Raw genomic sequence first — 23,335 nt, 5'->3', positions numbered from 1 at the left:
CCATCCCACCCTCATCCTCACCCCCACTCAGTCAAAGACATACAAGGACGCCACATTCCACTCATACCCCCGATACACACTCTATACCCCCCAGGTACAGGACATGTACCCACCCTCTAATGGAGGCTGCACACACCCGAACCCAGGAGGTTCTGTACCGCTTATAAACACAGAACGCTGATCAACAACATAAACATTAATAGTGAAAAGAGTGTAGCTTTGCAACCAGTTTGCATTAGTTGAATCTTATATATATCTTTACATCTAAAGATGCATTTAAGATAACTTAAATATTGATGTAATAAAAAAATCCTTAATACTTACCATAATATAAATATGATATAAATTATGCTACCAGTAGTGAGAATGTAATTGAAGATATCTCAAATAGGTATTTTGCCTTGCCAAAATATAATTAAAGATTTCTTAAATAACTAATATAAATGCAACTTCAGATATCTGGAATGCCAAGGCCTGAACATACTCCTTCCGAAGCCTCCCAGATGATACGCGTTCATTTGGTTGTTTGGCGTTCGTTTTCACACACACCTTTCATATCCCCTGAGACACACTGTGCCGAGCTCCTTAGAAACCCCTCCCACTGCAGTGTACGTTACTGCATGGGGTTTCTTCCTGCTGGCGTCTACAGTGTGGAAATATACCCCTCACCTGATGTTATTTGTGCACAAATCTGTTGCGGTTAAAGCTCTGCCACAAACCTCTGACCAATCACACAATAAGTTCTTATGTGGAGGGGGTAAAAAGGTCTGCCGGCGGGTTGTGACAAAAAGGGGCGGCCGAATTGACACCGAGAATAAGTGATGTAATTTTTGGCATGTAACTGTGACAATCCGACAGTCCAGAGGGAGTGTGTGAAGTAGTAAGTGTGGTGAAGTCAAAGAAATGTTAGAAGGGCTTGCCATACAGGTGAGCCTCTGCCTGCTAAATGGGCTCTCAGCAGAATCCGACTTTTACATTAGCAAGGAGGATGTATGAGCGAGCAAACGTCCACGTCTTTTTTTTTCGTCTGTGAGTAGCGATAAGAAGCAGACAAACAAAAAGAAGTATTTTCTCAAACACTTGTTTGTGGAAAACAAAAACACAACTACAGTTAATGGTTGGGTCTGCGCAACGTGCAAACTCTGTGACACAATAATTCAGTTATGCGCGACATAGCTATGCTACAGCGGGGGGGAAGAAGTGAGGAGTTATCATCTGTCTACTTGCTTTAAAATGCTATATTTCATTTATTTTCCTGAATTTTTTTGATTAAATGGCCAAAGCAAAATAAATAGTTTATACATGCCCAGTCAGGCAGGCAGCGGGACACATCCACCTGTTCGAGTATATGTTTTACCTGCCTCGGGCGGTCCTATTTGTCCAACCCTGCAAATTATTAATTAACTATTTACTGTCGTTCAAATGCCACATAGGTTAACATCAGGGTCGTTTTCATAAGTTTGAACTAAAAATACATTCAACTTAACCTTCCTTTGGTACCTTTCTTTACCCTTTTCTCTCCCTCTACTTCGGACTGTCGCCTAGTTTTCTGTAACACTTGAGAGCAGCAGCGCACCGCACGGCAGCCAGCCAGGCAAGGACCGGCGGTGTTGGTTTTTCAAAATAAAGTCAACGTTAACGTTTCATGATATTTAAATACATTTCAAACTCTGATTATGGTAGTATAAGTGCGCAAATATAGGATATTAATAAAAATGATATGCTTTACATTGTTTTAATATATTAAAAAATAAACAAAAAACCCTTATTCTGAAGGTACGGAGAATTTTCTTTTGCCATGGCGGTGCGTCACGATCAATTACATGTAGAGGAAACCCTGGGATAGCAAAGGTTTCTTGAAGAAAATTTGAACTATGTGGATTAAAATCATAATTTAAAAAAGCATTAAAAACAATTGATACATTTCTTCTCCATAGGAAGATAATCATTGGAGAATTTTAAAAAGTAGCAAAAAGCTCATTTTTTAAGCAGGCTTTTTAATGTGACCATTTGAGTTTTAATGTTTGTCTTATCAATGCTTTTTGAATGTGTTGTTATACTCTGTTGTTTGTTATTCTGTTTTGTTGTGAAGCACTTTGTAGCTACTTGACAGTGAAACGTGTTGTACAAATAAAGTGTACTTAATACTGGAGTTTTAAAAAAATTAAGAGTGTATATAAGTTTGTTTAAAATGTGGATCACAGTTTTAGGGTTGTGGGAGCTCAGTTGTCAGTGCCACAGTCTTATTTTTCTTTGGCTTCATGTTTGAGCCAAGGTTGAGACAGGAAGGGCATCCATCCGGTGTAAATCAATAGCCAAATCTTTCATGCGAGTTTATTCATTGTAGCTAATTCTGCAGAAGGGAACAGACCAAAGGAAAAAAAAAATCACATTTTAAATTTAGTTTTGACCTCACTGTTAAAGCCAAAATGTTGCTGTTTTTAAAAAAATAATATCTAGAAATATGTCTCTCCTGCATGAGGACAGTTTTTAAGTATAAATACAGCTTGTGTTCCCAGTTCACTGCCCAAAACATGCTTTTTCTCCTGGAACATATGTTTACCCAGCCTACTGAGTAACTAAGCTGATTTGTTGAGTGCCAGCTGCAGAACAATCTGTGCAAAATAAAGTTGTCTTCTCTTGAAGGGAAAAAGAACGGTCATAAAATACCAATCCCTCTGTTTATTTTAACAATATTTCAACATGAAAGAGAAAACGGAGAGGGTTGCCAGATGTTGGTAGAAACATCATCCTTTAGGTTTTTGTATCTTGTTCGTCGCTTTCCTGCTTTGTGGCCCAAGTCGGACAACTTTATTACCCTTTCAATTTATTTGTGTCGGGTTGCTGTAGCTGGGCTTGCAACGTCTGGTTTATCGTAACCATAAAGAATGTTAGTGACAGAAGAACAATTGGTTCAAATTCAGTCAGACAGAAACAAGGAAGGGGGTGCGTGGAGCTATTATAAAGTTGGGTGTGTAATGGGTCCCCTGCCACACTCCTCGTCATCCCATCAGTCAGGTTTAAGGGCACAGGAGGCCCGGCAGCTCCAGCAAGCCTTCTGGGACCCAGTGTAGCTCAGGTTGAAATGACACATCCTGACATCTTAAATTCAGCAAGATTAAACTCACACCAGGCGAGGAAAAGCCAAATCACTGTTGGGCTGTTTTATGCCCTTTTCCACCTACTTCTCTGCTCTCCTATGTTTCTCTTAAACTGTCCTTGGAGACCAGAGTTTCATTGTTGTATTTTAAGGTCTAAAAAAATCTAAATGATGTTCCTGATTTCATTAAAGTGGAAAATATTTGTAACTGCTATTCCTTTTTTCTCCCRGCAGAGACGAGCTGATGAGCTGAGTATGTACAACAGTCCTAACTCTGACATGAGCAGCATGAGCGGTGAGTCCGTTCCGACCACCCCTGCGTGGGGGAGGGGGGCTGCGTTGAGCCATTTTTGATGGGATATTGACATAGAGGATGTTTAAGTGTAATAGGCTYCCTTCAGAGCTGTTTGGGGTCTGTAGGTTGGCACCCACACATCATCATGTACTGTAACTTGTCAAATTTTAATACCTAAATACTTGAATCAATATCTGYAGAATCTTAAAAGAAAGTAAGTGTTAGAGTAATAAAGTCTATTTAAACCTAAACTTGGAAAGTACAAGTAGTCATATTTGAATTTACAGCKATGGGAAAAACAAAGTTCACCCTCTTTTAGTTCTAGAGTTTTGTTATTCAAGACATTATAAAAAGGAGCTGGTCTTCACAAGGTTCTTGAATTATTAATTCTAACCTCAAGTGAAAAAAAATATTCAACTGATTCCACTATGTGAGTATTTATTGGAACAAAAATGAACCTAAAACTAGGGACGTCATGAAATGGTCACAGGTCCTTTAATTGGTATCYGAGGAGAATAACCCATAAATATCAATGATGTAGAGGGTAAATAATATTAGTCCAACAATAGATCTTTGTGATTAATTCAACTAACACAATTTAATCTGTTTAGGTGTATGGGAAGAAAAAAGTTGTAAGACAGCTTGGAAATAACAACTTTATTATAAACACTGTGAAATGCTTTAAGGTCAAACACAGCTCCATAGACACCACATCTACAGAATTTAACAAGAATTAGATGTTATTTATTAAATGGCATTTGGTTGTCCCAGTAATTAGCTGTAAATTTAAACTGTATTGGGTATAAAGAAAATCAACTGGTATTGAAGTGATGTACAATTTGTTTAGTTACCAGTTTTTTAACAGCCTTTGACAAAGWAGATGGAACATCGACCAGTCTGTAATTGGAGGTAGAAAAGCCTGAAACACCTACATATTGCTAAACTGTTGGAAGCATTCCCTTATGAATAATTGTGGAAATGACACTGATTAGTAATTAACTATGTTTTCTAAGCAGAACTGTCCATACCATGACAAGCTGCAGCTTTTGTAAATGGTCTCRTTCACAAATATCCAAGTTTTTCTTTCGCTGCACAGCTCTGCATCAAAGCTTGTGTAACCTCTGGGACCTGCCTCAGGAAAAAAAAATGTTTTCATTGTGCTTGGAAGCTGTTTATCTTCAGGAACCAGCCTGATTCAGAGATGGACACCCGATTAAAATGAATTATTGTTCAGGCAAGCTGTGAGAGCTTCATAAAAGAAGAAAGATTTGATAACAATAAATCTGAGCCTGGTGGATGCTGTTCTACAAAACCAAATAATTAAACAACACTAGGCAGTGCTCTGCACCTTGTGAGGCTTTTCTCATCAAGTGTATTGGTTTATTAAATCTCCAAAGAATATGTCTGAAAATGAATTCATGTCAGGTGTGATACCTTTTATTTCCTGTCTCCTTTAATACCAAAGAACAAGCCATGGCAGCCTCACTGATACTAATACAGATAACYCAGATAGTTGTGTACAAAACTAGGTTGTTTTCAGAAGAGGGACGTAATAATAAGCAGTCTATATCCATTTTCTACTGAGGTGTTATCATTTTCAACGAAGATCCAAATGTATTCTAAATCACTAATCCAAACAAGTTTAAAAAAAAGAAACGGGACTTCTATTCTGTAGTTGATCTTTTTCTTCCCATACAACAAGCTTTATTAGTTAAAACTGGAGAGTGCAGTTCCAAGCTTTAAATGTCATCTATTACAATTAATTTTAGTTATGTGTGCACTCACCTGTTAAGAAAATAGAGTAAAATTAAGTTTAAATGAAAGTACAAGTCCAAATCAGGAAAAGCATTCCTTAAAGAAATGCTCAAAGCATGAGAGTTTCTGTGATACGTATTACTGTTAAATGCAATCAACTGTTTTACACAGATGTTTAAATTGGTGCTTTTATGTATATTTTAGATGGCGCTTCTAACGGCAGTGACAGTAAGAAGCTAAAGATGGATGAGGCTCCACCATCACGTGTGCTTCACATACGGAAACTGCCCAGTGAGGCCTCAGACGCAGAAGTCATCGCTCTCGGATTACCATTTGGCAAAGTCACTAACATCCTTATTCTCAAAGGAAAGAACCAGGTGAGTGGGTGAAACAGACACAGACTAAATCTATAACACATCATCAAGTCTATATGTAAAACATTGGAGAGGATTCTGATGTTTGAATTTAAACATCTGTTGATGCTCGTATTTTCTAACTCTTGTTGAAATGGCAAATGGTCCACATCTGAGCTTAAGAGTGTTGCTGGATCGAGCGATACCTGGGTTTTCCTCCTGAACCTATTGCCTCTGACCCATTTAACTAGATCTGTTAAAAAAGGACAACTGACATTACCAACTTTTAAAAACTGTTACGGCCAGAGGTCTTTCTTCTATGTTTATACTAAAGCATGGAATGACGTTCCTCAAAACATAAAGTCCATTTCAAAACTACAGCCCTTTATAAAGAATCTTGTCTGCCATCTGCTGGACACTTTGTTGTGCTCATATTTAGACGTCCTATTTTGCAAATGCTGCCTTCCTGAAATTTGGTATGCTTGTTTGTCTTTGTGTCTATGGTGTAAAATGATGTGATTGTGATGCTGTATTTCTGAGTGTTTAAGTGCTGCAGAACAGGAACCTGCTGTAAAACAGCAATTATGCTGAGTCAGGCTTGATTTTTAGTAATCTTATCCTGTTAAATCAATAAATCAAATCAAATCAAATCAAATCAAATCAAATCAAATGTAGAATAGACTGTTGATGGATGGATCTGCAGAAACATTACTGAAGAAACACAGAACTGTAGAGCCTGCATCAGAAGGTAACAAGGACCATAGAGTCTGGATCAGAGAGTAAGGTTGCTTTTTAATTAAAGAATGACATAAGTATTAGAGACCAATGCTAATTTTTGACCTGATTGAGCCCAACTCCAAAAAACTTTTAAAACACAAACTGYTTTTATTTTTTCTGAAAGGACAAGCATTGTGTGCTTTTTGTTGTAAGTTGTCAGGATCAAATTTTCTGCTGATGTCAAGAACATCCAGCCTATTTTTTATCAAGTAGTGATCTGAAACACACACAGACTGGCACAAAAGCTTATTGTTTGCTGCAAAGGGGGTGTGTGTTGGCGATAAAAAAGCATTGACCCTTTAGGTTCCTGTCAGATAAATCTGCGTTGTTTGCGTCACAGTTTTTGTCTGTTTGTCACTGAACTTGACTGATTGACAGCTGCCTCTTCTTAGTATTAAGATGTGGGTTGGTCTTAATATCTGGTGCCATCTTTGTGGTGAACTACCATTTTGTCAGAAGTAGTCGGTAATTCAGGATTCTGCTGCAAAGAATGTGATGTCAGGCCTGTGTACTGATGTCTTGACTTACGTTCTATAAATAAATCACATTTTGACAAAAGGAATGAGYAATAGTCAGTGATGTAAATGTCATTTGTGTGTTCATGGTGGTGTTTTTTTTTCTTTTCCTCCCAGGCTTTCTTGGAGATGGGGACAGAGGAYGCGGCCATCACAATGGTTAACTACTACGCCACAGTTCCTCCTCTCATCCGCAGTGTCCCTGTCTATATCCAGTTCTCCACTCACAAAGAGCTGAAAACTGATGCAAGCATCCAGGTGAGCGGAARGTCACAGCAGGTCTTCAGTTTCATCTGCAGAGGTGCACTGTATTTACAGAAAATCTTTCAGAATGTGTCTTTTACACGTGAGCTTGGTTAGGTCTTGAATAGAGGTGGGAGTCTTTAGGCACATCAAAGGGCTACGATGTGGGCTAGAGTTAGCTTCAAAGGGTAAAACAAAACATCTTTAGGTTTCTTAYCATGGCATTATTTCCAAAACATATTACATTTTTGACAATTTATAAATAATAAAACTGTTCATGTCAGCATCATAACGCACCAATAAATTTATTAAAATCTCCACCCGAGCCATAAACAGGGCTGAAGTTTCCCTGCTTTAAAGAGGCTGTTTGTGCTTCTCTTTGCATAAACCAGGATGTTTTTACAGATTCCAAACTAAGTCAGTGAATTCAGAACATTGACAGCAAMAGTGCATTCTGAAATGTATTTTTATTTACCCATAACCACGTTGAAGCATCACATATCCTTAAGAAACAGTTCCAACAAAACCAAGTGCTGGGCCTCTGAGTTTGGTGTGTGTGTGTGTGAGAGTGTGTTTAACAAACAAGTCAAAGTTGTGTAGTTTAGTAATAAGAGTTTTGCAGGTGTGGAAAATAAGTTTTAATAAGTCTCCCTGCTGGACCAGTACCTAACAAAATTCACTGGCCTAAACACAAAACACAGACATGGATGGTTTGTTCATGGTTTGACCAGAGGMGCTATAATTCTGTCATTCTCAACATGAGATGATCTCCTTTTAAAACTTAGGTATGGAATGTGGCAGGTGATATCACTTTTAGGAATGCTATGCCTTTTGTTCTGATTGTGTCATCATCTAACTTTAACTGTGCTGAACCTATGAAGAATTCACAGTAGGGTTGGGCAAAATCATATCTGCAATTAATCGTCAGAAAAACTGTCAACAATTAATATTTAGCACTTTGCAACTACTGCAGTTAGTGCCATGTCATGACATATTTTTGTGTGCAATGCACTCTCACCTCCAAGTGCACATGAGCCCATGTCATTTAGCTTTGCTGAAGATCTGCTGCCACCCCACATTGTGGAAAAGGTGGYTTTCAACTCTCAGCTTACTACGTTAACCTAAAATGAAGAAGTTCATTCCACTGATGATTTGTACATACAGTTTTAGTACACAGTGACTGATTTAGTCAAAATACATGCAAGTGCAATTGTCATCTTTTAATTGTCATCTTTTAATTGTCATCTTTTAATCGTCATATTAATCGTTATGGGCTAAATACCACAAATAATTAACTTTTTTGTCAATATTGCCCAACATTTACAGAAAACTTTGTAAATATTGTCCAAAAAAGAACAAGAAGAGTTTTCTCCACGATCAGAATCTTCTTCCTTTTGTGTTTTGAGGTGTTAATGTAATTGTTTTTTTTTTTTGCCTCCTACTGACATTGCCTGACCTTTTTTGGTGTCTTTGTTGTTCATATCAATAGATTTTGTTTCAAAGAATAAAATARATGTTAAACTTTTTGTAGTTTAGTCAGGGTTTGTTGCTTGTCATGATGTTTTCGGAGTCCATCACATACAACCAACTGAAYCTTCTGCTCTGAAGCATTTTTAAAAAAGTATATGTTGTGTTAGCATGAATAATGCAATGGATTTGTATGCGATCAATTTCCCATTAATTGCTGCTCTCCAAGCACTGCTGATATACACAGAACTGTTCAGTATGCAGCGTAGCACGCTGTTGATCCAACCATGAATCAGTCTAGCATGAAGTGACACGAGGCGATCAGTGGGACCCTAAACATGCGCTGCAAAGCCAGCAGCAGTCACATCTGATCAAAGTCCTCTCAGGTGCATCAAACATTTTTTTTTGATGCAGTTAGGTATCACTGTATGTCAACTAAAATATGTCAACCCAGCAGCAATGTTGGGGCTGTCCTGCCAGAACTTTTCAGGACCCAGCTGATGTAAGACACCAGAAATTGGAAGTGAAGGTTTTATGTAGAAACCAAGACACTAATCAATCAAAAACTGCTTTGATAGGAGCACTTCTGATTTGATACTTAATCAGAATGTACTGTTGTAAATAGGTTTTATTTCATTACCTGTATAAAAATTCTTACTGACATTAACTTTGATGTTATAAGAAACAACACTAGATTTRCTGTTGAACCAATTTCATTTAAATGTCTCCATAAGATAAAACGTTTGTTCTAACATATCTTTAAAATAAGGTCAGAGGGTGAAAAGAGCAGCTTCAGAAGTGCCCAATAGATGAACAGATTGTATGGATTTTGTTTAAATCAATGATAATGTACTGTTTCAACCTAAAATATTGTCAAACATTAGYGCTGTACAATATTGAAAAAATAATTGGCATTGCAATTTTTTTTAACCCTCTATACAGGAATTTTCAACAGATGATTTGAATAAGACTTGTCTCTTTTGTGCATGCTACAAGTATGATTTTGCCTGTATTTGAGTTATTCTTGTTATCTTATAGGGTTCGGAATCTTTTACTATCTCACGATTTGATTCGATTCAGATTTTTGGGGTCATGATTCAATTCAAAATCGATTTTTCATTCAAAATTCAATGTGAGCCCATTTGTCGTGTTCCTAAAGTGCTTCTTCTTCATTTTGCAAATTTTGCACACAGTGAAGCTCATGTCGAACTCGGACTCATTCAGTAAAAAAACAAAATGAGCCCAAGTCTTTGCCTTCAATGAAGACGTGATCAGTTGAATCTCTTTTTTCCCTCCAGTTTTGTAGATTCCTCTTTGTTTTGGTGCTTTCTGCGCATGCATACAGTATATTCCAGAACTGGCTGCATGTGACYTCAGGATGTCCCAGGTGGTTACAAAATGGAGGTTGACAACCTTTGGATTTTATATATAATAGGGTTGAGCCAAATACTCGTTTCAGACGAGTATTCATTACGAATAAAGCATTTTTGACGAGTACGAGCATGAAATGAATAAAACTTGTCAATATCAGTGCTCGTTCTGAAGGAAGATCCTCATTGGGTAACTGATTGTTTTCACGAGCTGTGATTGGCCAGTTACACACAGAGAGCCCACCCCTCCCTTCACAGACCATCTCTGCTGGAGCGAGCCTGATCAGCTGAGTGAAGCTGACACAGACGCGCGCAGACAGCTGATCTCTCTGTGCTCACGGAGCTGTTCAGCTCGCCTCTGTTTCAGGTTGTACGATGCTTAAAGTTACTTGGTGAACTTGTTTTGTAACAAGCGGGGTTCATTTGACAAGACGGAGCTGAAAACGGCCCGTGTCCCATTGGTCACTTCCTCAAGTTCATCGGGTGTTTTTTTATTTTTATTTATTTATTTTTTAATACTGTCAGCTTTCTGTCAATTTGGCTGGTGGTGATATAAAATCAGTTGGAACGCGGCGCTTTTGAGAAGAATACAGTAAACAAGGCTGACATTTTTCCATTTGTCGTCACTGGATGTTTGCATGAATCACCAAGTTCACACAGATCATTAAAAATAAAGTCTTACAGATCACTTCCACACATATAGCTGAACAGAATAACCTCTCTCCATCTCACACACGCACACACACACACACACACACACACACACACCTTAACATTATCAACATTGTTTAACTTTGTTTGTGGTGAAAAAAGCCAAGAATATTTGGTAGTAAAACTAAATAAATAATTGAAAGACAAAAAAATCTGTTTGATCATAAAATTTAAATAAAAAAAAAAGGAATTTGTATTGAGTATGACAATTCTTGTTCATGCGTACTTCAGTAGTTCATAATTTCCTACCGCATGAGTTGTATTCATTCAAGRACATAAACTATTTACAGAACAAGCTTTTTTTAAACTCAGAACATGATTTCTTTTTACTTTTGTGATTAAAAACATTGATTTGTATCTCATTTTTGAAGCTCTGTAAATAACATTCAAACAAATAATACATGGGAACTTCTGATCAATCCATATCATTTTCAGACTTAAAACAATGTACAGATTTAAGCCCCGCCAACTTCRGGTTAAACCACACCTACYTCCGGTTTAGGCCCCGCCCACTCTGAGTGCAGATACAGATAGTGTTGAACTCGCTCATCCGTAATCGATTTTGGGACATTTTAAATCAATTTTGAACCTTTGTAAATGAGAATCATGATTCTGATGTAAAACGATTTTTTTGGTGCACCCCTATTATCTTATTACTTTTACTGTGCTGGGACCAGGGTACACATTTCCTTCTATCAAGTGCAAACATGAATTGCATTTTATCAATAAACAAACATGTTTCTATTTTAGTTTTCGTTTACATCACGCTTTAAAATTAGCATTCATGCTAACTGTATTTTATCACCTTACCTCCAGTTCTTTGCAAATTGGTTCATCTTCTTCATTGTTGTCAAGATCCTCATCATCTTCCTCCACAGCTCAGAATTCACCGACAACACTTCTCTGAAAAACATTGCCATTATTGTCCCAGAAGTTTCACAATAAATTTAAACCTTTCTTTTAATTATTTTGTAACACAAAGCCACCCACTTCTACCAGTAAAAGCAACCTGTCAAAATAAAAGCCTTAACACGTGACCATTTAGTGTAACGACTACAGGTTTAGCCCCTAGACAACATGTTAATTTAATTTGCCTCCTACATCACAGGACCATCACACAATGCGATGACGATGCTCAAACGATATATTGTGCAGCTCAAACATGGAGCTGACCACCAAACAGACTGCCTGTTTTGTATCCTGCTGTATCCATTATTAAAATGGATCATTATTCTATCTTGTTTCATCTGTTGTTGAAAACAATAGTTGACATGTTAACGTTTGACCCCAGAGGACTCAGGCGGTGCTGCAGGCAGCGTCAGCAATCCAGGCACCCAGCTCCGATGTACAGGAAGTTCTGAATGTAGCTCCAAGTCCTGTGCTGAGGATCATCATTGACAACCTGTTCTACCCTGTAACGCTGGATGTGCTGCAACAGGTCAGTGTCAGTGTGATTTAATAATCTATTATGTCAACGAATCTTCAGCAACTTTAGCTGAACTTTCCCTTTTTTATTTGTTTTTCCATTTGAAGATTTTCTCCAAGTTTGGCACAGTTATGAAGATAATCACATTCACCAAGAACAATCAGTTTCAGGCTCTACTACAGTACAGTGACCCTGCCCATGCACAGCATGCCAAGCTGGTGAGAGGACTTGTTTCTCTCTTCTTTACAAGTCATTTATTTCCTTCCAGGCACCAGATGTATTTTAACATGTTTTTGGGCTCTGCACTACTGCTGTTCAGTATGAACTTCTTCCATTTCCCACCAGGCACTGGATAGTCAGAACATCTACAATTCTTGTTGCACACTGCGCATCGACTTTTCCAAGCTGGTCAACCTGAATGTTAAGTACAACAATGATAAAAGTCGTGACTACACACGTCCTGAGCTGCCAACTGGTGATGGGCAACCCAGCCTGGACCCCATGATGACTGCTGCCCTCGGCAAAGACAGTTCCCTCCTCGGTAAGATCCCAGGTACATCACACTTTTTGTATTCTTTTTTTAATGCTAGTTATGCCAGAACTGAGCAATATGACCAAAAATTACTATTTATCTAAAGGACTTATAAAATTTCAATGTGTAACAGTATAGATAAATAACCTGATTGTTCGGATTATGATGAATATTTGTTTGACCAATTTGTAAATATTGTGCCAATAGTAAATTATGATGTCTACCAAATGGCAGCCATTTGCAGACTTACGCTGTCCAGAAAAGTAGTGATTCTGGGGAACTGCTGTTCGTCAGTCCATGACTGTTTTTACTTTCTGTCAGGAGCCTTAAGTCCTCTGAGTGCCGCAGCAGCTGTAGCTGCTGCTGCAGGAAGGGTGGCCCTCTCTGGACAGCCAGGATCCAGCGGGGTCCTACTAGTAAGCAACCTCAATGAGGAGGTTAGTAACACACACCAGTCGGGTGGCCCATGTAACACTGAATACACTCACCTGCCCATCATTTTGTCCTGTTTTTCTGTTGCTGTTTTTGTCGTCACATCTCCTCCTTTAGTACCATTTTTATCTTGTTTTGTGTCTTTTTATGAAATATTCAGAATGTTTTATCAGACAGATTGAATCGGTTAAATTACTACACTTGATCTTAGCCAAAAGGCAGAGAAGCGATGAATCGGTTAAATTAAACTACAAATATTGAGCTTCAACATTTTTAATTTGGATGTCTCCAGGTCATTTTGGATTTTTTCCAAGTCKGACTTTTGCAGCATTGGTCTGTTCATATTCTCCACCCACATTGTTCCTGTCGTGGCAGCCATACCAATTTAGATTCATTTAGCAATATTTACTTTTAGAGATGGACAATCAGAGCTGTAACCTCAGATGTTTTTTGTCAGAGGAAATCTCCTGAGCAGGTGTAAAAATACCACTTATTCAATTATTATTATTAACTGTTATTTAACCAGGCAAAACCCATGAAGATCACAGATCTCTTTTTTAAGGAAGGCTTGATCCTTAAGACATTCTAAACTTGCAGCCCCAGTGGGTTTAAAACAAACACATTGGGCCTCATGCAAGAACATGTTCATATTCTTATCCTAATTTTCTCTTACTTTTGTTTGTACGAACATGCCGCGTCAGATTCAACAAACTCTTCAATCTTCAGGAAAAGTGTGTAAATGAGCTGCGTAAATTCCACCTGTTCGTATCCAGCTGCTCGTGCACGCGAGAGGAGATTAGCATAATTACCACCCCAAAAACGCCAAATAAGGCTACGCTTCCTGCACCACATACCAGGAAGTGGCCATTCATAGATGACATTGCAGAGTAAAAAGAACTTTACGAGTTCAGAGATTGAAGTTCCGCTGTCAGAGATCCAGAAAAGAAAATCTGTCATTTTTAGCAGCGTCAGCTGTGGAATTAAAGGACTTCCTAAAAGTATAAACAACTTTGTTAAATCATTTTCATTTATTCAGAAGCCACATCGTCGCGCACTGTACCACCCACCCCCGCGCGGTCGCAAGTGGTCTTAGTTACAGTTCTGAAATAAGCATTTTAAAATGTTTTTCAACATGTGTCTGGCACTTTGGAGAAAATCCAGGAGTCCCTGGAGGGATTATGCATCCTCTCTGGCCTGGGAACGTCTCGGAGACCCCCAGGGCGAGCTGGAAAGTGTCCCTGGGGAGAGGGATGTCTGGGTTTCTTTCCTGGACCTGTTGCCTCCGCGACCCAATCACGGATAAGAAGAAGAAGATGGAGATGGGAACTTTGGAGAAAATAGCATAGCTGATGTGCTGCAAATATCTCAACAAAATAAAATTTGAAAAAAAAAAATCTGTCAAGCTAATTATATACTGAAACAAATTAAACTTCAATTAATGCATAATTTAAGTTGGTTTGTAGTTTGAGATCATGTAAATATCGTAGTGTTATACAACAGCATTAATAGCCAATTTATTTTGATTTAAACAATTTATATCGTTGGTCTGCATTATTACATTTAAAATTATAATTTTATTTCAAACACAATAGCCTATTGTCAACATGATCATAGAGTGTGATGTATTTTCAACTCAAAATATCTTCAAACTAACGAAATATAAAGTTATTAGTGAAGAAAACCCATCGGATAACAGCAGACTGACTGCTCATAAAATATACGACAGGTCTGGACCACTCGTGAATTTTGTTCYTATCTGAAAAAAATCTTAGAATACAAGAAAATTGGTGAATGCCACAAATTCTCCTAAATCACTCGTACGCACAACTTGAGAACAAATCTGTTCATARYAACGGTTCTTGCATGAGGCCCAATGTCTCCATTATGAGAAGAAAATTAGTTGGACAAAATTTTGAACATGTTTAAATCTTAAGCGACAGGACTGCGAGCCTCTGTGACTCATGCCAGGAAAGTAAAAACAGAATAACATCAGTTTTAAAAGGAAACCCACTTCAAAATAGCTTTTTTTTTCCCCTTTTTCTTTTTGTGTTTATGTGCACCAGACCTTGCAGCCGTGACGTATTATTTTGATTTAAACATATTGTGCTTTTGTATAAATAGCAGTGGGGAGTTTCAGTTCATGTTCCGCTCACTCCTCTGATGTTCTGTCTCCCCCCTCTCTTGTCAAACTGAATCTAACACAGTTAACTGTCCTCTGTTTTCTCTCTGAACACTTCTCACCTGTCCTCAGCATTTATATGAAGCCATTGTGTTGTGTGTGTCAGTCCAGGGAACAAACACACTCCTGTTCTCTTCTAAGAAGCATCTGATTTATCTCAGCTAATCTCTTCTCTCTTTCTGCTCTCTGACTATGGCTCAATGTGTCATGCTGGAGCCTTTTGACAGTATCAAACATGTTCAGATACTGTCTCTTAGCCATCTTTAAGAGTTCTGTGTGACTTGTGTGAAGGCCATGTTACCTTCACATCAACTCTTGCATGTTCTGCTTCAACAATTATTTGATCTGCATGATTTTGTAACTACAGTGCATTGAAGACGTCTTCATATCTCTAACTTTTCCACATTTTGATATGTTACAATGTGTTAAATTTGTATCTATTCTTTACAAATGAGCTCAGTCAGATTTTCTAGAGTGTGAACAGCAGTTTTTATGTTTTAACACAAATTCTCAATTGGATTTAAGTTTGGCTTTTGTCTGGGTTGTTCTAACGTCTGAGTATGCTTTGATGGAGCTCATTTTATTGTAGCTRTGTCTGGATGTTTTGGGTCGTTTTTCTGCCTGAATGTGAACCACCCAGTCCCAAGTCTTTTGGAACCTCTAACGGGTTCTCTTCCAGTATTACTGTATTTTACATCATTCATCATTTCATCAGCCTTTCTGTCCCCACTAAAGAAAAGCACCCCCACAGCATGATGCTGCCACCACCATATTTGACAGTGGGGATGGTGTTTTCAGGGGGATGTGCTGCTGTAGTTTTCCACAACCCACCGTTTAGCATTTAGACCAAAAGTTTGATTCTGGTCTGATTTGAACAGAAGAGCTTCTTCCACATGTTTTCTGTGTCCTCAACATAGCTTCTGGGAGACTGCAAAAAGGACCTCTTTTTTTATTTTTTCTTGTCTCTCTTCCATATAAGTTAGATTTGTGGAGTGGACAAATAATAGTTGTCCTGTTGACAGACTGTCCCACCTGAGCTGTGAGTCTGTGCAGGRCCTCCAGAGTTGAGTTTCTCACTGAGCTGTGACTCTAGGGATACAAGCTTGGGACTAAAAGTTGTAAGAAAATACATAAATCTTTTATTGCAGTCTCACTGAACTCTTGGGTGTTTGTGATCAGCTGTGTGGAAGCATTTCAAGTGCCCAGTTTATTAAAGGGAAAAAATAATCTCAACCTTTTCTTGTGTGCCCAGCTTGCAAAACTGCATTTGTGGCTGTGCATATTATTTTGTTAACCATCTCACCCTAGAGCATCCTATCATGACTGCAGACAGTAGTGTTTACTCTTTGGTTCATGTCAGTATGAACTAAACACATCAGTTAAAGAGTGCATGATGAAGATGAAAAAGCATATACAAGTCATGCCTGACTGTAAGTCACAGGACCAGCCAAACTATGAAAATCGTAACGTATAATCTGGAAAATATGGTAATCAATAACGTTCAGTATCAAACCTCTGAGGCCTTCACAGAACAGCTGCATTCATACTGAGATTGAAATACACACATCTGTGCTTTATGTTACTAATTGGGTGACTTCTGAAAGCAGTTGGTTCTGGATGTTAGAGGTACCAGAGTAAAGGGCTTGGATGACAGATTTTAATTTGTTAAAAGATAATGTTGAACACCATGTTTTATTATTGTTCTACTTCACAATTATGCTTCTTTGTGTTGGTCTGTCATATAAAAATCCAGGTTAAATATTTCTTAAGGTTTGTGATTGTAATGTGACAAATGTGGAAAATCTAAGAGGTACTGTATGAAAACTTTCAATGTTCTGTAATTTCTCCCTCTCAACTTGTGTCAGTGTTTGGCACCATGATTGTGGATTTCCAGATTGCTGAGCATGTTGTTTTGATCCCATAATTCTGACTTTATATTGCTGATTTTATTATGATTTTGTACCTTTACTCCATGCTTGTCCAGGGTGACAGATCTGTTGGCAGTTTTTCAAGATTTCAACTAAAGAACACCTTGATCCGAACCATTATCTTTTGACCAAACTACCTGCATTATTCAACTGTACTGACCTATATTTTATTTTTGTCCCTCCCCCTTCCTCACTTTTTTTTTATTTGCACTGATTCCCCATTAAACTATTTTTCTCTCCCCATCCTCATCCAATTTTTTTTCTCTATCTACCCTGCCTTCCTCCAACCCACGTGCTGATTGGTTGGGGGTGGGAAACGGGCTCAAATTTTGAACTTTTCATCACCTCTTCTACATTACCCAACTTGCTRCACCTCCTGCCGCCCCTCTCTTCCTCCATGACCCACCACTTCCATCACTCTCCGGGGGGGAATCCACCATCCCTCCTACCTACCTTCGCTCTGGATCGATCTGTCCATCTCTACCTCCGCTCCGCTCCGACTCCTCTACCTCTCTACCTGTCTCACGCTGCTTGTTGCTCTTCTCTCCCTCTAAAGATGGTTACGCCCCAAAGTCTGTTTACCCTCTTCGGTATGTTATCGTTAGCTCTCTCTATCTCTCTCTTTCTCTTTTTCTACCTGTTTGTTTTCATTCTAAATTATTATTATTATTATTATTATTATTATTATTATTATTATTATAGGCTTGTGTTAGTTTATTTTTGACCCTTTGTTTATTGGTTTGGGTTATTGTTTTGTTTTTTGTTTTTTTTTTGTAGTCATGTGTTAATGCCCAGTTAAACTTTTGATTTTTGCATGATTTTCTTTAGTCATCACACACAGCCTGATAAGTGATCTGGTTAGAGGGGGGCTCTTCTCTCTTTTTCCTCTTCTGTCTTCACTCTTCTTCCTCTGAACTCTTCCTTTATGTAAACCTGTTGCTCTCTCCTCTGTTTTCTTAGCTGTAAAATGTCTTTTATTTTTCTCCTGCGCTAACTGTAGATATTCTAACTATCTGCTTTCTCTCCACCTCACATTTTGTCCTCCTGCCCGCCTCTGGCTGTGATGCAGGAGTATACGGTGATGTCCAGAGGGTGAAAATTCTTTACAATAAGAAGGACAGCGCTCTCATCCAGATGTCAGATTCTAATCAGGCCCAACTAGGTGAGTAAGTTCACCAGCAAGTCTGTAGGTGCTTTTAAAGGCTCTCCTGTGTTTGTCTGTCTTTCCTGTCCTCTCAGTCCTCAGCCAGTCGAGGCAGATGGCTTAGTGACGTGTAAGTTTGAACAAAAACTAGGTATTGTCTTCGACTACTTGATCTGAGGAGGAGGGTCTTCACAAAACTCGGTACTGCGATGTTTTAAAAAATGTCAAAAAATCTATCATTGCATGATAATGGGGGGAAATGTTTTCCTTTTTTATTTTTGTATTTAAAAAAACTTCCTGTAAAAATTTTATCAATGTAAAATAATATTAAAATTTGTATTTTTTTAAACTAAAGGTCCTTAACTAAACACTTGAATTTGTAAAAATAATAATAAATAAATAAATAAATAAAGAAACTTTTTTTAAATAAAATTTTATTTTCTTAATTTTGAGATTTTTATTTTAGGRTTCAATTTAAAAGACGATAGTTTGTTGTGGAAAAAATAGTGTGTTTTAAGCAGTTGCATAAGGAGGTCCATTTAATTCACTTATTTATTTTTGTTTCTTTCCCCTAAGGAGCATGAATAGTCATAGAGTTAAAGGACAATACAGGGTTAACGTCTTTACTGCTGCCCAACCCTGATGGCATATGTCTATGCTACAGTGTGGTTCAGGTTTGACTGTGTTGACTCTGACAACAGGAAGATCGTAACCAGCCARGGTTTGGCCAGACTTTCTGCAGTAGATGCAGAACATTTTCCTACACCGAAGCCACAGATGCTGGGCCAACATGTTTTTCAAAGATGCAAATCTTTTTGAGCTTTTCATGTTCTGAAGCTTTGACGCTGCCTCAGGTTGTCAGCCAGGGTTAGAGGACATGGTTTAATAGCTTTCTCTGGTTTGTGCAGGAGCTCTTYGCTAAAATCAAGCTTTTATGCAACAGACACTACAGCATTTAAAATGATGAAAAAGGAATCCTCAACTATATTTTTTATATTTATTACTGACTTATTGGTGGTTTGAATGCGTTTCATCTTTGTTGCCCTTGAATAATAATGTAAGGGATACTTTGAAGGAAAACACAGATAAACATGCAAACGTGAATATTGAAGTCACAAAATAACATGAAATTCTTTTCATTCTGAACACGATTTTACTATTTCAATATTTTATTGACTTTGATTTCAACCCATATTTACATATTTACATTTTTCAACAGTTTGAGCTTTAAAATGGAAAGCTAAAGTGTTATCTAAAAAAACCTTCACTTTTATAAGTAGAGTAAAATGTTTGGATTTAATTAAGCTTATCAAGGTTTATTATAGAAACCGAGATGTAGTGTCCTTCACTGAGTTTTACTCTGAACTTTGTATGGTTTTAATGATCTAACTGGGAGTAAAATATATCCCTTGCATCCTTTTACTAATCWATTTATTTTATTTTATTTTTTAAAACTTTGTTTCTTTAAAACAAATACATTCTATGTACAAATATATAAAAAAAAAATACAATGAAATGAAAGGAAGCAGAGAGAAGAAAAAAATCTTAATTTAGTGACACAGAGCCAGTTTATTTTATTTTATTATTTTTTTTTTTTTACTAATCTGTTCTGGCCACAGCAATGAGCCACCTGAACGGACAGAAGATGAATGGGAAAATAATAAGGGTGACGCTGTCCAAGCATCAGACAGTGGCTCTGCCTCGAGACGGGCTGGATYACCAAGGTCTGACCAAGGATTATTCCAACTCCCCACTTCATCGCTTCAAGAAACCTGGATCCAAGAACTTTCAGAACATCTTTCCACCTTCGGCCACTCTTCATCTGTCCAACATCCCGTAAGTCCTGGTCAACAGGAAGTGATGCTCTGTGTTCTCATATTATTCTCAGATATTTCATTGGTTACTTTAGACTTTAGACTCATGGGTTCTGATTCAGCATGAGGACTCCCAGGTGACCAACTCTAAGCTGAGTTGGTTTGGCCATCTGATTAGGATGTCTATGAACACAGTAAATCTTAATTAATGTGGTGAACTGACCCCTCTTCTCACTTCTCCTTCTGTCCAACAGGCAGAATGCGACGGAGGAAGACCTGCAGCTGCTCTTCTCCAACACCGGGGCCACAGTGAAAGCATTCAAGTTTTTCCAGTATGTAGACCTATCTTTCACTCAGTGTAAATTATGTTTTTAATGCTGAGTCAGCATTCACAATGTCGCGTCCCCGTTTATAGATTCATTTGTATGTTTTTTGCAATCGAACAATTTCAGTATACTGTACTATATTACTATACATATTTCAACCATGCAAGTATCAAACAGTTCAAATCGTTCAGGACATTACTGTTATGACTTRAGTTGTTTATATGTTTTACTCGCAGAAAAGCATAAAAATCTCTTGAAATCAAACAAAATTTTAATCAGGTTTGTTTAATTTTTAGGGTTTAGTTTTGTTTGCTATTTTAGTTGCTGTTCTGCTCGCTGGTTTTAGCTTTTAACTTCTGTTCTGATAATATCAGCTTTTAGCTACTGTTTAGCTAATTTTAGCTACTGTTGTACTGGTTTTAGCTTTTTGCTGATGTTTAGTTTATTTTAGTCTTTAGCATTTGCTTTGCTAGCTTTAGCTTTATCTCTGATTGTTTTAACCACTTGATTTCAGATTCTTCAACAAATTTTCAGTTAAGTTCTTCAGTTTTCATGCTGTATTTTAACAGTAAATGATTTTTTTATTACCCTTCTATATATATTCTAAGTATATGGAACCACTGTCTCATCTCTTCTAGGGACCGTAAAATGGCTCTGATCCAGATGTCAACAGTGGAGGAGGCCATCCAGGCTCTGATTGACCTTCATAACTACAACATGGGAGGAAACCAGCARCTGAGGGTTTCCTTCTCCAAGTCCACCATTTAAAACTGGAACCAACAGACTCTAAGCTGGGGGGGACCACATACATGAATTCTGTTTTCTATGAGTTTGGTGCTCTGTCATTCCTTCAGAGACAATAAAACCTTTGATTTGCTTTTTTTTTAAAAGAGAATATTTCTGAATGTTTCCATGTTTTAAATGTACCTCCATATTTGTATGTTGAGCAGAATGTTGACACGATTGATTGTCCCCCTTGCATTCAATATATTGTTTCATTAATTTAGTTCAAGAAAAACTTATGTGCCTTACTTGTTGGTCAACAGTTTTCACAGCTGGACYTGCTCAGTCATGGAGCTGCAGATAAAATATTTGTAACGGAAGTTGTTTGGAGTTAAGAGAAAACTTTGTTTGACTTGATTCTGGTTTCTGAAGGTCTTTAGTTGAGCAGAATATTCCTGAGTTAACATATTTGAGATGTTAAAACAGCCAGTGACGGATAGGTTGGAAGGATAGTTCATCCATATTAAAGGTTTCTGAGTATAAATCATAAATATCTTACCTGTTGTGGATTTACTTTTTGAATGAGTCATCAGTCCCAGAAACTTTAAAGATTGATGAGTTGTGTTTTGTTGATCTAGAAATCAGATCTGACAGGAAATCCTTAATATTTTGYCCAAAATAACTGGATTGCTAACTGACAGTTCTGTAAAGGTTTTGTCCAAATTGAACTATTCAAAAAGCTATCGACAACAGTTAAGATATAACTTTTACTCAGAAGTTTACTTTAAAATGGCTGAACTATTCTTTATCTTGAACCTTTTTTTTTTTTTTTACAGAGAGGCTTATTTTAAAGTTCTACTCACAAACTTATTTTTCCAATCTGAGCTTTCAGAACCTGATTTTTCTTTTTGAATATTTGAAGTGTTTTTCATAGCTGTAAGGTGCGGTCTGTTTTTTAGGAATGCTGTGATGGGATGTCTCAAAATATTGCATGCTGTGGAAGAAGTTTKAGTGTCCCACTGTGATTTTATTGTCCTGTGGCTGTTTACACAGGAGGGCTACTCAGTTGGACCAAAGTTTTTGTGCCTTTAGTGACTCTGGAATTTATTTAAATTTTGAGGGAAAGATCAAGAAAACCTTTTTTTAAAAAACTTTATAGCCAAACTTTGAGTAAACAGGCTTGGGATTTTTACAAGATACTACTTGTGTTTTTTAAGATCTAAAAGAACACTTTGTAAGAAACTGGTATTTATTTATTTTTTCRTGCAGCTCAAGATTGTATATTTGTTCCGGTGGGCATCATTGGGTTCTTTCCAAACACATAGCAGTGAAACATGGTTTCCTGCTTTTGACTTTCCCTTCTAATACTGTCTCGTGTACTTTTGTGTTAGTTCTGTAGCATGCTAAATAAAATCCTACTGTAGCTCTGCAGTTACATTGTCTCACTCTCCTCTCTGTTTTGTTGGCCTCACTCACTTCTCAAACTGCAACAGGGTGGGGCAGAAACCACATGTTTTTTAGATCTAATAAAAAAACAGGTTGTAATGGMCCAGAGTCGTGTGATGGTAGTAACTCAGGACAAGTATGATTCCCACCCTGCCAACTGACATCTACTCTAATCTATTTGCCACAGTGGYCTGTAGAGTTCAGCAGCTGTTCCACCAACAAAACAACTGGATGCTCTCTTATGACAATGTTTGCAGTTCAGTCCAGTTCCCTTATTTACTGGTATGTTTGTGGGTAAGAAGATATTTAATGTTCAAATGAATCTTTATTAGTTTTTTGCAAATATTCACTTATTTTGAATTTGGTTGCAAAAAGCTGGGACACGGCATGTTTACCTCTGTGGTACAACACTCAAGCATTTGGAAGCAGAACACTTATGGATGAAGCTTTGTAGGTGGAATTCTTTTCCATTCTCGCTTCATGTACAACATTCATGTATTTTCCAGGCACACAGTTAAATTCTATACCACAATCAATCAACTGACCCCAAAACATGTACAATAGGTTGTCTTCAGGCCCAGGCCTCCCTTGAAAAAGATCTGAGATCTCAATGGGACTTGCCTGGTAAAATAATGGTAAATAATAATAATCAATTGTTACCTTCAGCTGTTATGAAAGGGAGCAGCTTTGATGTAAAGCAACATTCTGGGTACGTTTTGATGAGGGAATGACATTATAACATGATATAAAGCTCAAAGTTGATTTTGCAAATAACTATAAATAGCATGTGTTGTGTATT

General features: G+C 37.6%; 1 protein-coding gene across 1 annotated transcript in view; it reads left to right on the top strand.

The window, feature by feature from the left end:
• The window catches only part of LOC106527947 (polypyrimidine tract-binding protein 2), a 24,051-nt gene extending 1,526 nt beyond the window's left edge, over positions 1-22,525 (top strand). Inside the window, exons 3-14 of the mRNA XM_014022972.1 lie at positions 3,335-3,395; positions 5,355-5,527; positions 6,913-7,053; positions 11,878-12,024; positions 12,120-12,230; positions 12,358-12,565; positions 12,866-12,981; positions 17,640-17,673; positions 18,153-18,245; positions 19,847-20,063; positions 20,296-20,373; positions 21,006-22,525. Coding sequence (XP_013878426.1) covers positions 3,335-3,395; positions 5,355-5,527; positions 6,913-7,053; positions 11,878-12,024; positions 12,120-12,230; positions 12,358-12,565; positions 12,866-12,981; positions 17,640-17,673; positions 18,153-18,245; positions 19,847-20,063; positions 20,296-20,373; positions 21,006-21,135 — 1,509 coding nt within the window. The 3' untranslated portion in view covers positions 21,136-22,525. The remainder of the gene's footprint in view (positions 1-3,334; positions 3,396-5,354; positions 5,528-6,912; positions 7,054-11,877; positions 12,025-12,119; positions 12,231-12,357; positions 12,566-12,865; positions 12,982-17,639; positions 17,674-18,152; positions 18,246-19,846; positions 20,064-20,295; positions 20,374-21,005) is intronic.
• Positions 22,526-23,335: the final 810 nt, after the last annotated feature.

The sequence above is a fragment of the Austrofundulus limnaeus genome, unplaced genomic scaffold, assembly GCF_001266775.1.
Source record: "Austrofundulus limnaeus strain Quisiro unplaced genomic scaffold, Austrofundulus_limnaeus-1.0 Scaffold352, whole genome shotgun sequence".
Taxonomy (NCBI): Eukaryota; Metazoa; Chordata; class Actinopteri; order Cyprinodontiformes; family Rivulidae; genus Austrofundulus; species Austrofundulus limnaeus.
The sequence above is the reverse complement of the archived record's forward strand: the minus strand, read 5'-3'. Positions and strand labels throughout refer to the sequence as shown.